This window comes from Elephas maximus, chromosome 18 (genome assembly GCF_024166365.1).
Source record: "Elephas maximus indicus isolate mEleMax1 chromosome 18, mEleMax1 primary haplotype, whole genome shotgun sequence".
NCBI lineage: Eukaryota > Metazoa > Chordata > Mammalia > Proboscidea > Elephantidae > Elephas > Elephas maximus.
Window position 1 is genome coordinate 67,840,464 of NC_064836.1, and position 18,587 is coordinate 67,859,050.

Consider the following 18,587-nt stretch of genomic DNA (forward strand, 5'->3'; position numbering starts at 1 on the left):
TACTGATCTTTCTGAAACCTAAGGAGTGGTGGAACAAACCCAGATAGGATTATTAATTTGATATTTGAGTACAACTTCCAAAATGCTTTACTCATGCATATTTTCTAGCCTTAGAGCCCATTTTAAACTTTCCTGTTAAGAAATGTGTATGTTGTAATAAATTCAAAAATATGAAAGTGTTTAAATAAAATTAAGAGTCTTCCCAATTTATACCCACTGCTCAGAGGTAATCATTGTTAATTTAAAACCCATATGTTGTTGTTTGTGTGCCATCAAGTGAATTCCTACTCATTGTGACTCTATATGACAAGGGTAGAACTGCTCTATAAGTTTTCCTAAGCTATAATCTTTACAGGGGGAGATCGCCAGGTCTTTTCTTCAATAGGCTTCCCTGGGATTATATTATATGCATTCTTCTGTAGCTTGGTTTTTAAAATTGTAATGCATCACAGATGAGAAATCACTTTAATTCCCCTGGAATACAGATTTCTGATCCACAGAGTTAGGGTAACCTGCCCAGGCCATTTGCCCTTAGGTGTGCTTTTAAACTTTGAACCTTTTACAGAACGGTTTTTCTGAAGTCACCTTCAAGTCAAACAATAGCCTAGCAAACAGTTTAGCAGAAATTGTTTTGCCTTTGGCATTGGGTTCCTTTGGAGAGTGGTTAAGAGCTCAGCTGCTAACCAAAAACTTGGCAGTTCAAATCCACCAGCTGCACCTTAGTAAACCCTATGAGGCAGTTCCACTCTGTCCTGTAGGGTGGCTATGATTTGGAATCTGGTTTTCACATCTGGTGGCTCAGTGGTTAAGAGCTATGGCTGCTAACCAAAAGGTCAGCAGTTTGAATCCACCAGCCGCTCCTTGGAAACAGTACAGGGCAGTTCTACTCTGTCCTATAGGGTCACTATGAGTTGGAATCGACTTGAGGGCAACGGGTTTTTTTTGTTTTCTCAGCAGACTGCCCTGCCCGGACCCACCTTTCTATACAACCTGCTTTCAGAATCCCCTCTTCGGAGTGCCTTTGGGTTAATCCTGCTCACTTTGAATCCTACCTACTCACAGTAAATATATTCTGTTACACTAATTTTTGGTGTTTCTCTGTGCATTTAGGTTTTTGACATAGATTACTCTCCATCTCATGCCACACAAAACATGTACATTTGAACTTATTTCTATTTTTTATTCATTTTTCTTAGAAACCAAAATGCTATTTCTCAAAAATGTGACTATATTTCAATACTAAGAATTTGTAGTTCATGTTAAAACACTTAAAGGCATCTTTCTGAGAAGTAAGTTTTTCAACCAAGTGTTCTGTCTGGCTTTGGACAGACTGAAAAACACGACTAGAAGAAAATAAAATCAAATAATGTTGGACCTGCTTGGTAGGGCTCAACAAGGTTAACAAACACATGGACACAGACAGTGGAGCCAATGGAATGGTTTAGTGGTGACGTTAGAATCTGGAAATGAAATTCCACCCATTCTTTAGCTGGATGTATATTAACGGATACTTGAGCTTGAAAATATGAAGAAATGTCATTGCTAACATTATTGCTATATAAATTGTATATATTCTGTGCAGGAAACAATGCTCTTAGATTTCTATGCTTCACGAGGCTCACATTTTAATAGCATTAAACATTCCAAAATCCTATTCACAACTCGTCAAGTGCCAAAGTTATTTCAGCATAACAATGGTAAAATGAAAATAAAACAAAACTATGAATTATACTTCAATAACTACCATTGTTCGTTGCTTGCATTCCTTTATTTAAATGTTATTTATATTATTTATTTATATATAGAGAGACAAAAGAATGAGCAGAAAAAATAAATCAAAATAATATTAGAGTTTATCTCTATGAGGTGGTGAGATAGGGAAGAAACAAGGACTGAGCCCCTAGGCAAGGAGCCCTGCAACAGCTGCAACTTGCAACTTGCTTGCAATACTATGTGCTTGGCTAATGCAAAACCCCCATCCTGGAATGTGCCATAAGGAAAGAACAAACAATGTGCTCCCCTGTAAGACGTTTTTCAGAAGGACCAACCCGATCTGCTCCCTGGAGCAATCACAGATAACTGCAAGGGACCAACAGATGACTTCTGCCTGATGCAATTACCCGCCACCGGAATCAAACCGGTGCCACAAGAGAGACTGTGCAGGCGTGACAGCCCATAATAACTCCTGCACTGAATCCCAGAGGCCTCCGAGACAGAGGCCCTCTTAAAGCCATCTTAGAAAGCTGCTACGTATGCATGCATGCATGCCCTGTAGTTAACAAATCCCCACCCAGACAGGCCACTTCCTGGAAAACCCCACCTATGACCGTGAATATGCTCCCTAAACCCCCCCGCCAAAAAAAAAACCTTTAAAAGCCCGTGCAAATTCTTTGTTCGAGGAGATGGGGGTAAGCATTGCCTTGGCCCTCCTCACCTCCCCTTGCAAGCCTCTTCAATAAAGCTTTCCTCCTGTGGAAAATTCTCCGTGCCTCACCTGGTCATTCTTTACCAGTGAAAGCCAAGAACCTCCTTCAATTAAAGGCATATAGAGATGCTGGCAACAATGAGATTAGAAATGTTTTTTCCTTTTTTTAGGGTTGTTATTTGATTTTATTGTGTCTTTTGATGAATCCAACCAAACTGACTGCCATTGAGCTGATTCCGACTCAGAGACCCTATAGGACAGTATAGCACTGCCCCACAGGCTATAAATCTTTTTTTTTTTTTTAATTTTTATTGTGCTTTAAGTGAAAGTTTACAAATCAAGTCAGTCTCTCATACAAAAATTTATATACACCTTGCTATATGTTTTTTTTTTTTTTTTATATACTCCTAGTTGCTCTCCCCCTACTGAGACAGCACACTTCTTCCTTCCATTCTCTATTTTTGTGTCCATTTGGCCAGCTTCTAACCCCCTCTACCCTCTCATCTCCCCTCCAGACAGGAGCTGCCCACATAGTCTCGTGTGTCTACTTGATTCAAGAAGCTCACTCTTCACCAGTATCATTTCCTATACCATAGTCCAGTCCAATCCCTGTCTGAAGAGTTGGCTTTGGGAATGGTTCCTGTCTTGGGCTAACAGAAGATCTGGGGACCATGACCTCTGGGGTCCTTCTAGTCTCAGTCGGACCATTAAGTCTGGTCTTTTTATAAGAATTTGAGGTCTGCATCCCACTGCTCTCCTGCTCCCTCAGGGGTTCTCTGTTGTGTTCCCTATCAGGGAAGTAATTGGTTGTAGCCTGGCACAATCTAGTTCTTCTGGTCTCAGGCTGATGTATTATTGTTGTTAAGTGCCGTCGAGTCAGTTCTGACTCATAGCGACCCTATGCAAAACAGAATGAAACACTGCCCGGTCCTGCGCCATCCTTACAATTGTTGTTATGCTTGAGCTCATTATTGCAGCCACTGTGACAATCCACCTCGCTGAGGGTCTTCCTGTTTTCCCCTGACCCTGTACTCGGCCAAGCATGATGTACTTCTCCAGGGACTGATCCCTCCTGACAACATGTCCAAAGTATGTAAGACGCAGTCTCGCCATCCTTGCCTCTAAGGAGCATTCTGGCTGCACTTCTTCCAAGACAGATTTGTTCGTTCTTTTGGCAGTCCATGGTATATTCAATATTCTTCGCCAGCACCACAATTCAAGGGCATCAACTCTTCTTCAGTCTTCCTTATTCATTGTCCAGCTTTCACATGCATATGATGTGATTGAAAATACCATGGCTTGGGTCAGGTGCACCTTAGTCTTCAAGGTGACATCTTCGCTCTTCAGCACTTTAAAGAGGTCTTTTGCAGCAGATTTGCCCAATGCAACGCGTCTTTTGATTTCTTGACTGCTGCGTCCATGGCTGTTGATTGTAGATCCAAGTAAAATGAAATTCTCCACAACTTCAATCTTTTCTCTGTTTATCATGATGTTGCTCATTGGTCCAGTTGTGAGGATTTTTTGTTTTCTTTATGTTGAGGTGCAATCCATACTGAAGGCTGTGGTCTTTGATCTTCATTAGTAAGTGCTTCAAGTCCTCTTCACTTTCAGCAAGGAAGGTTGTGTCATCTGCATAAAGCAGGTTGTTAATGAGTCTTCCTGCAGTCCTGATGCCTCGTTCTTCTTCATATAGTCCAGCTTCTCTGATTATTTGCCCAGTATACAGATTGAATAGGTATGGTGAAAGAATACAACCCTGACACATACCTTTCCTGACTTTAAACCAATCAGTAACCCCTTGTTCTGTCCAAACAACTGCCTCTTGATCTATGTAAAGGTTCCTCATGAGCACAACTAAGTGTTCTGGAATTCCCATTCTTCTCAATGTTATCCATAATTTGTTATGATCCACACAGTTGAATGCCTTTGCATAGTCAATAAAACACAGGTAAATATCCTTCTGGTATTCTCTGCTTTCATCCAGGATCCACCGGACATCAGCAATGATATCCCTGGTTCCACGTCCTGCTCTGAAACTGGCCTGAATTTCTGGCAGTTCCCTGTCGATATACTGCTGCAGCCATTTTTGAATGATCTTCAGCAAAATTTTGCTTGTGTGTGATATTAATGAGATTGTTCTATAATTTCCACATTCAGTTGGGTCACCTTTCTTGGGAATAGGCATAAATATGGATGTCTTTCAGTCAGTTGGCCAGGAAGCTGTCATCCATATTTCTTGGCATAGACGAGTGAGCACGTCTAGCGCTGCATATGTTTGTTGAAACATCTCAGTTGATATTCCATCGATTCCTGGAGCCATGTTTTTTGCCAATGCCTTCAGAGCTTCTTGGACTTCTTCCTTCAGTACCATTGGTTCCTGATCATATGCCACCTCTTGAAATGGTTGAACATCTACTAATTCTTTTTGGTATAATGACTCTGTGTATTCCTTCCATCTTCTTTTGATGCTTCCTGTGTCATTTAATATTTTCCCCATAGAATCCTTCACTATTGCAACTCGAGGCTTGAATTTTTTCTTCAGTTCTTTCAGCTTGAGAAACACTGAGTGTGTTCTTCCCTTTTGGTTTTCCATCTCCAGCTCTCTGCACATGTCATTATAACACTTTATTTTGTCTTCTTGAGATGCCCTTTGGAATCTTTTGTTCAGTTCTTTTACTTCATCAATTCTTCCTTTTGCTTTAGCTGCTCGATGTTTGACAGCAAGTTTCAGAGTCTCCTCTGACATCTATCTTGGTCTTTTCTTTCTGTCCTGTCTTTTCAGTGACCTCTTGCTTTCTTCATGGATGATGCCCTTGATGTCATTCCACAACTCATCCATTTTTTGGTCACTATGTTCAATGCATCAAATCTATTCTTGAGATGGTCTCTAAATTCAGGTGGGATATACTCAAGGTCATATTTTGGCTCTTGTGGGCTTGCTCTGATTTTCTTCCGTTTCAGCTTGAACTTGCATATGAGTAATTGATGGTCTGTTCCACAGTCGGCCCCTGGCCTTGTTCTGACTGGTGATATTGAGCTTTTCCATCTTCTCTTCCCACAGATGTAGTCAATTTGATTTCTGTGTGTTCCATCTGGCAAAGTCCACGTGCATAGTTGCTGTTTATGTTGGTGAAAGAAGGTTTCCAATGAAGAAGTCGTTGGTCTTGCATTCGATCTCCGGCATTGTTTCTATCACCAAGGCCATAGTTTCCAACTTTCGCATTCCAATTGCCAGTAATTATCAATGCATCTTGATTGCATGTTCGATCAATTTCAGACTGCAGAAGCTGATAAAAATCTTTTATTTCTTCATCTTTGGCTCTAGTGGTTGGTGTGTAAATTTGAATAATAGTTGTATTAACTAGTCTTCCTTGTAGGTGTATGGATATTATCCTATCACTGACATCGTTGTACTTCAGGGTAGATCTCGCAACGTTCTTTTTGACAATGAACACAACACCATTTCTCTTCAAGTTGTCATTCCCAGCATAGTAGACTATATGTTTGTCTGATTCAAAATGGCCAGTACCAGTCCATTTCAGCTCACTAATGCCTAGGATATCGATGTTGATGTGTTCCATTTTATTTTTGATGATTTTCAATTTTCCTAGATTCATACTTAGTACACTCCAGGTTCCAATTATTAATGGATGTTTGCAGCTGTTTCTTCTCATTTTGAGTCATGCCACATCAGCAAATGAAGGTCCCAAAAGCTTTACTCCATCCACGCCATTAAGGTCGACTCTACTTTGAGGAGGCAGCTCTTCCCCAGTCATCTTTTGAGTGCCTTCCAACCTGAGGGGCTCATCTTCCAGCACTATATCAGGCAATGTTCTGCTGGTATTCATAAGGTTTCACTGGCCAATGCTTTTCAGAAGTAGACTGCCAGGTCCTTCTTCCTAGTCTGTCTTAGTCTAGAAGCTCAGCTGAAACCTGTCCTCCATGGGTGTCCCTGCTGGTATCTGAATACCGGTGGCATAGCTTCCAGCATCACAGCCATATGCAAGCCCCACAGTATGACAAACTGACACACATGCTGGTACAGTCTCTGGTTTATGTGGCTGTATCTCTTGGGCTCATAATTACCTTGTGTCTTTGGTGTTCTTCATTCTTCTTTGCTCCAGGTGAATTGAGGCCTATTGATGCATCTTAGATGGTCACTTGCTAGCGTTTAAGACCCCACACACCACTTTCCAAACTGGGAGGCAGAATGTTTTCTTAATTGATTTTATTATGCCAATTGACTTAGATGTCCCCAGAAACCATGGTCCCCAAACCCCTGCCCCTGCTATGCTGGCCTTCAAAGAATTCAGTTTATTCAGGAAACTTCTTTGGTTTTGGTTTAGGCCAGTTGTGCTGACCTTGCCTGTATTGTGTGTTGTCTTTCCTTTCTCCTAAAATAGTTCTTATCTACCATCAAATAAGTGAAAACCCCTTTCCCTCCTTCCCTCCCCACTCTTGCAACCATCAAAGAATATTTTCTTCTGTTTAAACTATTTATCAAGTTCTTATAATACTGGTCTCATAAAATATTTGTCCTTATGCAACTGACTAATTTCACTCAGCATAATGCTTTCCAGATTCCTCCATTTTATGAAATGTTTTCATGGATTCATCATTGTTTTTTTTATTGATGCGTAGTATTCCATTGTGTGAATATACCATAATTTATTTAACCATTTGTCCGTTGATGGGCACCTTGGTTGCTTCCATCTTTTTGCTATTGTAAACAGTGCTGCAGTGAACATGGGTGTGCATGTATCTGTTCATGTAAAGGCTTTTATTTCTCTAGCATATATTCCAAGGAGTGGGATTGCAGGATTCTATGGTAGTTCTATTTCTAGTTTTTTAAGGAAGTGACAATTCGATTTCCAAAGTCATTGTACCATTTTACATTCCCACCAGCAGTGTATATGTGTTCCAAACTCTCCAACATTTATTATTTTGTGTTTTTTTTGATTAATGCCAGCCTTGTTGGAGTGAGATGGAATCTCCTTGTAGTTTTGATTTGCATTTCTCTAATGGCTAATGATCGTGAACATTTCCTCATGTATCTGTTAGCTCTCTGAATGTCTTCTTTAGTGAAGTGTCTGTTCATATCCTTTGTCCTTTTTTAAATTGGGTTGTTTGTCTTTGTGTAGTGTTCTGGAATTCCCATTCTTTGCAAGGTTATCCATAATTTGTTATGATGCACACAGTTGAATGCCTTTGCATAGTCAATAAAACACAGGTAAACATCCTTCTGGTATTCTCTGCTTTCAGCCAGGAGCCATCTGACATCAGCAATGATATCCCTGGTTCCACGTCCTCTTCTGAAACTGGCCTGAATTTATGGCAGTTCCCTGTCAATATGCTGCTGCAGCCATTTTTGAATGATCTTCAGCAAAATTTTGCTTGTGTGTGATTTTAATGATGTTTTTCTATAATTTCCACATTTGGTTGGATCACCTTTCTTGGGAATAGGCATAAATATGGATGTCTTCCAGTCAGTTGGCTAGGAAGCTGTCTTCCATATTCCCTGGCATAGACAAGTGAGCACCTCGAGTGTTGCATCCATTTGTTGAAACACCTTAACTGGTAGTCTATCAATTCCATCAATCACTTGTTTTTTGCCAGTGCCTTTGGTACAGCTTGGACTTCTTCCTTCAACACCATTGGTTCTTGATCATGAGCTACCTCCTGAAAAGGTTGAACATCGACCAATTCTTTTTGGTATAGTGACTCTGTGCATTTCTTCCATCTTTTGATGCTACCTGCATCATTCAATATTTTGGCCATAGAATTCTTCAAAATTGCAACTTGAGGCTTGAAGTTTTTCTTTGGTTCTTTCAGCTTGAAAAATGCCAAGTGTATTCTCCCCTCTTGGTTTTCTAACTCCAGGTTTGCGCATTTCATCGTAATACTTTAGTTTGTCTTTTCTAGCCACCCTTTGAAATCTTCTGTTCAGTTCTTTTACTTCATCATTTCTTCTATTTGCTTTAGTTACCCTACCTTTAAAAGCAAGTTTCAGAGTCTCTTCTGACATCCATTTTGGTCTTTTCTTTCTTTCCTGCCTTTTTAATGATGTTTTGGTTTCATCATGTATGATGTCCTTGATGTCATCTCACAACTTATCTGGTCTTTGGTTATTAGTGCTCAGTGCATTAAATCTGTTCTTGAGATGGTCTCTAAATTCAAGTGGGATACACTCAAGGTTGTATTTTGGATCTCATGAATTCATTTTAATTTTCTTCAGCTTCAACTTGAGCTTACATATGAGTAATTGATGCTTTTAATCTTCTTCAGCTTCAGCTTGAACTCACACATGAATAATCCATGGTCTGTTCCACCATCAGCCCTTGGCCTTGTTCTGACTGATGATAGTGAGCTTTTCCGTTGTCTGTTTCCACAGATGTAGTCGATTTATTCCTGTAGATTCCATCTGGTGAGGTCCAAGTGTATAGTTGCTTTTTATGTCATTGAGAAGGGTATTTGCAATGAAGAAGTTGTTGGTCTTTCAAAATTCTGTCATGCAATCTCTGGCATCATTTCTGTCACCAAGGCCATAGTTTCTAACTACCAATCCTTCTTCGTTTCCAACTTTCACATTAAAATCACCAGTAATTAGCAATTCTTGATTGCCTGTCTGATCAATTTCAGACTGCAAAAGTTGGTAAAAATCTTCAATACCTCATCTTTGGCATTAGTGATTAGTGTGTAAATTTGAAAAGTAGTTGTATTAACTGGCATTCCTTGTAGGCGTATGGGTATTTTCCTATCACTAACAGCGTTTTACTTCAGGATAGATCTTGAAATATTCTTTTCATGACAAATGCAGCATAGTAACGAGTATAAAATATAAACCCAATTTTAAATGGATTTTCTATTTGGAGCAACAATGCACTTTGTGAATTGATTCATTCAGCTGATTATTTATTGAGCACCTATCACACAGTAGGCATGTTCCAGGTCAGGAGAAGAAGTGGTAGACAAGACAGACAGATTCCCTACCCCCGTTCTAGTGAGGCACGCTGACAATAAAGTAACCAACAAAATATGATAACAGGTAATGCAAGGTACCCTGATGACAAATAGAGATAAGGAATGGCGAGGGAGGAGGCCTATTTTAGATATCATGATTAGAAAGGCCCTTTTGAGGAGATTTTTGAACAAAGCCCTGAATGAAGTGAAGAAACTGGCCTTTAGAAGACCTGGAGGAACATTTCAGGCAGACGGAGGAAAAGCCAAAACAGAGACCCTGAGAAAGGACAGAGTTGGGTGTATTTGAGGACAAACAAGAAGGCCAGTATAGGGGGACAGGATGCGGTGATGGGGGCAGTGGCTCTGGGTGAGGTCAGAGCATTAGGAAGGGACTAGATCTATTTGTTCTAAGTGTGATGGAAAACCCATTGAGAGTTTTGAGCAGGAGAGAATTGCGATCTTTATGTTTTCAAATGATCATCTATCTGTTCTATGGGGAGCAGACTGGAGGGGCCAACAGTGGAAGCAGGGCTTCTAGTTAGAATCAATTCCATGAAAAGGAGAGAGATGAGGTATTTGGAAGGTGGCTGCCTGTAAAAGGAGAGGGATGATATAGTATGTTATTGGACAAATGGGTCACTTGTTAGGATTCAGGTGTTTTCACACAATGTGGTGGTTTGCACAGTAGATCCCCAATCAATGCCGATGAATAAAAATCAAACCAAACTCATTGCTGTGGAGTCAATTCCAATTTATAGAGACCTTATAGGACAGGGTAGAGCTGCCCCACAGAGTTTCAAAAGCTGTAAGTTTTACAGGAGCCTACTGCTTCATCTTTCTCCTGCAGAGCAGCTGGTGGGCTCGAACCACAAGCCTTTCAGTTAGCAGCTGATCACCTAACCATTGTGCCACCAGGGGTCCTTGCTGATGAATGGGCCACAGAAAATGCTGTACCTGTGCTGCTGTAGAAAGTCAATCCACTGGATGCACTGAACTCCTCAACGAAGAACTGAGAAAAGGAAAAATGGTCATTGGTGTTCAGGGACTGGTTTCCATGTTTTCAGTACAGCATTAGATCTTCCTCACTGTAGCCACCTAAAACAAGAAAAATATTCTTGTAACTGAATGGCAAACTCTATGAAGTCTATGTTGTTGTTTGTTAGTTGTCAAGTTGGCTCCAACTCATGGCAACCTTATGTATAACAGAATGAAACTTTGCCTAGTTCTGTACCATCTTCATGATTGTTGGCATGTTTGGGTCCATTTTTGTGGCCACTGTATAGTGCCTTTCACCCTAGGGGTTCATCTTCCAGCACTATATGAACAATACTCTGTTGTGGCCCACAAAGTTTTCATTGGCTAATTTTCAGAAGTAGTTTGCCAGGCCTTTCTTCCTAATATGTCTTAGTCTAGAAGTTCCTCTTAAAGTTATCCATCTTCATGATCCTGCTGGTATTTGAAATATCAGTGACATAATTTCCAGTATCATAGAAACACAAAAGCCACCACAATATGACAAACCGACAGATGGGTGGTAGTCATGTTTTATATAGTTCTATGTCCCCAGTGCCTGGCCCAATGACATGTATACAGTAGGTACTGAACAAAAATGTTTGCTGAGAGACTGATAATACCCACATCTTCCACACACACACACACACAAAAAAACTCCATTAGTTAGACCCCAATGACAGGTGCAGTATGGAAGCTTTTCATATGCTTGCATAATGAGTTAAAACTATCTAAATAGCTGCTCCCAAATCTATGTGCATTCTCTGACTTACAGGTCTCTTCAGCCAGACCTTAAAGTGATGCCACAACTTGGCCTTACAGTCATGGGCCTGGTCCAGGTTTTTAAGTGTCTTCACTTTTGTAGCTCTCTTAGATGGAATTCCAAAAATGGGCCTAGCTCATCCAGAATTTTCTCCTAAAATTAAGTAGTGGTTGTCATGGATTGAATTGTGTCCCCCTAAAATATGTATTGTAAATCCTAACCCCTATACCTGTGGTTATAATTCCATTTGGGAATGGATTTTCTTTGTTATGTTAATGAGGCAGTACTAGTGTAGGGTATGTTTTAAGTCCATCTCTTCTGAGATATAAAAGAGCAGATTAAACAAGCAAGCAAACACAAACAGAGAGGAAGACATATGCCACATGACCACCAAGGAACGAAGGAGCAGAAGCTGGAAAGAGGTAAGGACCTTCGCCCAGAGCAGACAGAGAGAGAAAAAGCCTTCTCCTACAGCCAGCACCCTGAATTTGGACTTCCAGCCTCTTAAACTGTAAGAAAATAAATTTATTTGTTAAAGTCATCTACTTGTTGTATATCTGTTATAGCAGAACTAGATAATTAAGACAGTGGTATAGAAAGTTTCCGATGAAGTTGGGGAGGAGCATCTGTGTAGGAGACAACCATTAAGATTCCCCAGCATTTAGATACATTGTGAAAAATTACAGTTAGCTTTTAAGATGTCACGTCAATAATAGCTAATGAGTCAAAGTGTTTGATAGAGAGCCGGCTCAGATGACTTTTGATGGTGCTTTGATTAGGGGGTCTATGTCTAAAGCTGGGTTTTCACCTTTAATGGAGGATTATGATAAATACAGGAATATGAATTCTAGAACTTTCAGAATTTTGAAAATATGTGTTCATCTATGGTAACAACAGCAACAACGTTTTTATGGAGCTATTTCTTTATAACCATTGTGGAAACTGCAGAATATATAATTATCAAAGCTTTTTTTTTTTCCCCTGAATCTTCTCATTTGAAAGACAAATTTCCATTATTCTTAGTAAAAATAAAAATCAGCTGTTTTGGATAAATGCATTTCACTGATATCAAGACTTCTCAGTGCTTGTTCAGAGCATGCTGATTTACACCTAAGTGTGTGCTGGTGCGTTGGGATCGTGTATACCCACTCCATCAGGAAGTCAGACTTGCAGTTTTTTGGCTTCAAGGGAAAAAAATTTTTTTTTAATCTTTCTCCATAAATTTATTAAAAAAAATTTTTTTTTGTACTTTGGATGAAGGTTTACAGAACTGACTAGTTTCTCATCATTTAGTACACATACTGTTTTATGACATTGGTTAACAACCCCACAACATGTCAACACTCTCCCTTCTCGACCTTGGGTTCCCTATTACCAGCTTTTCTGTTCCCTCCTGCCTTCTAGTCCTTTTCCCTGGGCTGTTGTGCCCCTTTAGTCTTGTTTTGTTTTATGGCCCTGTCTAATCTTTGGCTGAAGGGTGAACCTTGGGAGTGACTTCATTACTGAGCTAAAAAGGTGTCCAGGGGCCATACTCTTAGAATTTCTCCAGTCTCTGTCAGGCCAGTAAGCCTGGTCTTTTTTTGTGAGTGAGAATTTTGTTCTACATTTTTCTCCAGCTCTGTCCAGGACCCCTTATTATGATCCCTGTCGGAACAGTCAATGGTGGTCACCAAGGACCATCTAGTTGTGCTGGATTCAGTCTGGTGGAGGCTGTGGAAGATGTGGTCCTTCAGTCCTTTGGGCTAATCTTTTCAAGGGGATACTTTTGAATGCCAAGAGGAAACCTGCTAAAATCCATAGAGCACATGGCTGAAACTATTATCCTATAAAAAGCATGAGAAAAAGAAAATGGGAGATCATTTAACCATATGGCCAAATAAACATGCAACTTTGAAGCTTTTCTTTACTTTCTTGTTTCGAGTACTTTTCAAGGATGCAAAATAGGCTTTACCATCTTCCATTCAAACAACATATAATCAAGCAAACCCTTTAACCAGTAGATTTATTTATATGGTCACTATGAGTCAGAATCAACTCAACCACACACAACAACAATAAGCAAATCCAGAAAGGTGGGTGATTTCCTTAAGACACAGGCTTAATGAATGAATTACAGCTCTAATAATTGCTTCTGATCTCACCATTTCCTGGTGAGCACCCTCTGTATTTTCTGGCTCTGATGCTTCAGAAAAAATACAGCTCAAAATGAGAAAGCTTTTAAATAAATTTAAGTATTTGGATCTGCTTTTTTGCAATATCAAAATTTAAACAGCTTTTAATAATAATAAAGGGCTGGGATGGTGTTAATAAAAACCTTTGGTTAAAGGTTTCCCTCGCAAGGTAAGCTTACCAGAGGGAAATCCCTTTCCAGCAGTGAAGAGAAAGCCCAGAGCATTTTTAGTTATATATCTATGTGCACAATACATAATTCAAGTACTATTATGTCAAAGGTTTGCATACTGATGAGGACTATTTTTTCAAATTTCTATATTCTCCTACATTTTCCTGGCTTCAGGCAGAGACTGCTATAGTGTGATACTGCCTCAAAGTAGAAACTTTGGTAGCCACAATAGCAGATCAGAAGTTCATAAAAGGCCCTTGAGCAATCTGCAAAAAACAAAAGCAACAGATGCTCCTAGCTTGGTGCTCCTGAGTTAATCAGAGAAGCAAAACCTATTTATCTTCTGTGGGCTGAATTCTGCTGTCAGTAGTCATATAGCAAAACACCAAGCCAGAAATGTGTCTAGATGACCTTGTGTCACAAAACATACTCATGTTGGTGTATTCCTAGTGCTTTATAGCTGGAAGGGACTTCTGAGGTTCTTGAGCTCACCTCCTTCACACTATACATGAAGAAACTAATGCCCAAAGAGGTTAGATGGCTAGGTGGTGTCAAATCACCTGGTTCTGGGCTTGGACTGGCTCTGCTATAAGCTGGAATAGCTATGCAGATTAAAAAAATTAAGTTTCCCCATATTCAAAGTTCCCCAAAACCATCTTCGAGTGCCATGATTCCCTACAAAGACTCACAGAACTCAGCAAAGCTGTTATACTCATGGTCTCAATATATTACAGCATAAGGTAACAGATTCAAATCAGCAATAGAAAAAGGCACATAGGACAAGAGACACCAGGTACAAACTTCCAATGTCCTCTCCCATGGTAATCATGTAAAAAAAAAAAAAAACAGCACTTAATTCCCCCAGCAATGATGTGTGACAACACACATGGAGTATTGCCAACAAGGGAAGCTCACCTAGGGTTTTAATTGGAGGGCTAATCTTGTAGGTTGCATGATGACCTTAGTCTCCAGCCTCTCAAGAGGTCAAGTTGATACCATGTGGCCCAACGCCCTCATCAAAATCACATTGCTAGCGTAGACTCCCCCATGTGTCTGTCAGTTTGTTGTACTGTGGGAGCTTGTGTGTGGCTGTGATGCTGGAAGCTATGCACCAGTATTCAAATGCCAGCAGGATCACCCATGGCAGTCAGGTTTCAGCTGAGCTTCCAGACTAAGACAGACTAGGAAGAAGGACTCACAGTCTACTTCTGAAAAGAATTAGCCAGTGAAAACGTTATGAATAACAGTGAAACATTGTCTGATATAGTGCCGGAAGATGAGTCCCTCAGGTTGGGAGGTACTCAAAATATGACTGGGGAAGAGCTGCTGCCTCGAAGTAGAGTTGACCTTAATGACGTGGATGGAGTCAAGCTTTTGGGACCTTCATTTGCTCATGTGGCACAACTCAAAATAAGAAGAAACAACTGCAAACATCCATTAATAATCAGAACCTGGAATGCATGAAGTATGAATCTCAGAAAATTGGAAATCATCAAAAATTAAATGGAACACATAAAGATCAATATCCTAGGTATCAGTGAGATGAAATGGACTGGTATTGGCCATTTTGAATCAGACAATCATATGGTCTACTATGCCAGGAATGACAACTTGAAGAGGAATGGCATTGCATTCATCATCGAAAAGAACATGTCAAGATCTATCCTGAAATACAAAGCTATCAGTGATAGGATAATATCCATAAGCCTACAAGGAAGAGCAGTTAATATGACTATTCAAACTTACACACCAATCAAATTTGGGCAAATTTGAAGAAATGGAAGATTTTTACCAACTTCTACAATCCAAAATTGATCATACATGCAATCAGGATGCACTGATAATTACTGGTTATTGGAATGTGAAAGTTGGAAACAAATAAGAAGGATCAGTAGTCAGAAACTATGACCTTGGTGATAGACATGATGAGGAAATTGCATAATAGAATTTTGCAACACCAATGACTTCTTCACTGCAAATACCTTTTTTCACCAATGTTAATGGCAACTATATACATGGACCTCGCCAGATGGAATACACAGAAATCAAATTGACTACATCTGTGGAAAGAGATGATGGAAAAGCTCAATGTCATCAGTCAGAACAAGGCCAGGGGCCCACTTTGGATCAGACCCTCAATTACTCATATGCAAGTTCAAGTTAAAACTGAAGAAAATTGGAATAAGTCCACAAAAGCCAAAGTACAACCTTGAGTATATCCCACCTGAATTTAGAGACCATCTCAAGAATAAATTTGACACAACGAACACTAATGACTGAAGACCAGATGAGTTGTGGAATGACATCAAGGTCATCATACATGGAGGAAGTAAGAGATCATCAAAAAGACAGGAGAGAAAGAAAAAATGTAAATGGATGTCAGAAGAGACCCTGAAACTTGCTCTTGAATATCAAGTAGCTAAAGCAAATTAAAAAATAATGAAGTAAAAGAACTGAAGATTTCAAAGGGTGGCTCAAGAAGACCACGTAAAGCATTATGATGACATGTTCAAAGACCTGGAGATAAAAAACCAAAAGGGAAGAACAGGCTCAGCATTTTTCAAGCTAAAGAACTAAAGAAAAAATTCAAACCTCGAGTTGCGATATTGAAGGATTCTATCGGAAAATATCAAAAGATGGAGGAAATATCAAAAGAACATTGAAGGAATACACAGTCATTATACTAAAAAGAATTGGTCAACTTTTAACCATTTCAGGAACTAACATATGATCAGGAACTGATGGTACTGAAGGAAGAAATCCAAGCTGCACTGCAGGCATTGGCTAAAAACAAGGCTCCAGGAATTGATGGGATACTGGTTGAGATGTCTCAACGAACGATTGCAGCACTGGAAGTGCGCACTCATCTATACCAAAAAATTTGGAAGACGGCTACCTGGCCAACTGACTGGAAGAGATCGATATTGACACCTATTCCCAGGAAAGGTGATCCAACCTAATGCGGAAATTATCAAACAATATCATTTATATCAGAAGCAAGCAAAATTTTGCCGAAGATCATTCAAAAGTGGCTGCAGCAATATATAGACAGGGAACTGCCAGAAATTCAAGCTGGATTTAGAAGAGGACGTGGAATGAGGGATATCATTGCTGATGTCAGATGGACCCTGGCTGAAAGCAGAGACTACCAGAAAGATGTTTACCTGTGTTTTATTCACTATATTAAGGCATTCAACTGTGTGGATCATAACAAATTATGGATAACATTGTGGAGAAAGGAAATTCCAGAACACTTAATTGTGCTCATCAGGAATCTGTACATGCATCAAAAGGCATTCATTCAAACAGAAGAAGGGGATACTGCATGGTTTTTTAAAGTCAGGGAAGGTGTGCATCAGGGTTGTATCCTTTTACCATGCCGTTTTTTATTAAATCTGTATGCTGAGCAAATATTCTGAGAGGCTGGACTTTATAAAGAAGAATGGGGTTATCAGGATTGGAGGAAGACTCATTAACAACCTGTGTTATGCAGATGACACAACCTTGCTTGCGAAAGTGAAGAGGACTCTCTGTGATAGCTCCATCTCCCTCGTTTGTTTATTTGGGATTTGAAAGATCCATTTTTCTTTTTTCGACTTTCAACCTCTCCCAAACATACCAGAGAACATGCTGTGGTCAGTCTATTCACCTGTCTGTATGGCCAGTCAGGCGAGATATCATGGGCTAATTAACCTGTCCAGCAGGGAGAGCAGTCCCCTCTCTCTCTGGTTATTACTCCCTTCCCTTCACTGTTTCTGCAGTCACGCTTTAGTCAGAAAACCTACACTCAGTAAGTTCCTTTGGAACAGGGTTTTACCCTCCGATTTTGTCTGAGGTTTCTTTCCATGCTCTCTGGGGACTGCTTATATCTGAGTGGGCATTCAGGGAAAGCAAAAGCAGACTTTCCTCTGTTTCAGGAGGAGGAAGCGCTGGCATTTCACAGAAGGATCTCTAAGAGATCTGTCTTGTTGGTTTCAGAGCCCCAGTAGCCCTGTGTGGTTAGGTGAGCAATGTATACTTAGGTGACCTACCTCCTGATTCCACTCTAGGGAATCTTCTGCAGAAGTTTGTGTCAGTCCAGCAGCTGATGGCTACTAGTTGGGGGAGGGATAGTCACACTCCAAATGGACTCCCAGGGAGGTCTGCCTTGTTGCTATCAGAGCCCACCCTGTAGTATGTTGGCTGTGGGTGTAGCCTCCATTCAAGATACCTGCAGTCCTCAGCACTGATAATAATGGGGAGCAAACAGACCCAAACGATCCCCAGGAAGGCCTGTCCTTTTGGTTTCAGAGGTCTGAGTCATGGGGCACACAGGGAGGCACAGAGAGTGCTAACTATGGGAGCAGACTACACTGCGGAGGCCTTTTGTAGCAGTTTGCAACAGCCTAAAAAAAGTGCCTGGCAACCAACAATTATCAAATGGGGGAGGGGGTGTCATGCTCCCATGAAGGTCTGCCTTGTTGCTATCATAGTTCCCTCAGTAGATTGTTGGTTGTGAGTGCAGCCTCCACTCAAGATAAGCAAGGTATTTTTAATGAACGAAAGAGAATCTGTGTTAGTTCCCTATTGCTACTGTAACAAATTACCACAGACTTGGTGGCTTAAAACAACAGAAATTTTCTTTTCCTACAGTTCTGGAGGCCAGAAGTCTGAAATCAGTATCATTGGGTCTAAATCAATGTGTTGGCAGGATCATGCTCCCTCCAGAAGTTCTAGGAAAGAATCTGTTCCTTGTCTCTTCCAGGTTATGGTGGGTGCTGGAATTCCATGGCTTGTGGCTGCATCACTCCAGTTTCTGCCTCTGTGGGCACATTGCCTTCTCCTCTTCTGTGTGTGTTAAATCTCTGTTTGCTTCTCTCTGTCTCTTTCTTTTAATATTTTATTGTATTTTTGTTGAACATTTACACAGTAAATTATGTTCCCATTTGACAATTTCTATAGAATTTGTTCAGTGACATTAGTCACATTTTTTATGATAAATCAACGTTCTTTTTCATTAAGTTCTATTTGTTCCATTTCTGGTACTCTAGTTTCCCTGACCCCTTATTTTCTCATCTTTGCTTTAGAGTAATTGCTGACCTTTTGGT

General features: G+C 40.2%; 1 protein-coding gene across 1 annotated transcript in view; it reads right to left on the bottom strand.

The window, feature by feature from the left end:
• GABRR3 (gamma-aminobutyric acid type A receptor subunit rho3) overlaps positions 1–18,587 on the bottom strand; it is an 87,776-nt gene that overhangs the window by 23,658 nt on the left and 45,531 nt on the right. Inside the window, 4 exon segments of the mRNA XM_049857864.1 lie at positions 7,387–7,395; positions 10,340–10,480; positions 11,183–11,205; positions 12,923–12,982. Coding sequence (XP_049713821.1) covers positions 7,387–7,395; positions 10,340–10,480; positions 11,183–11,205; positions 12,923–12,982 — 233 coding nt within the window.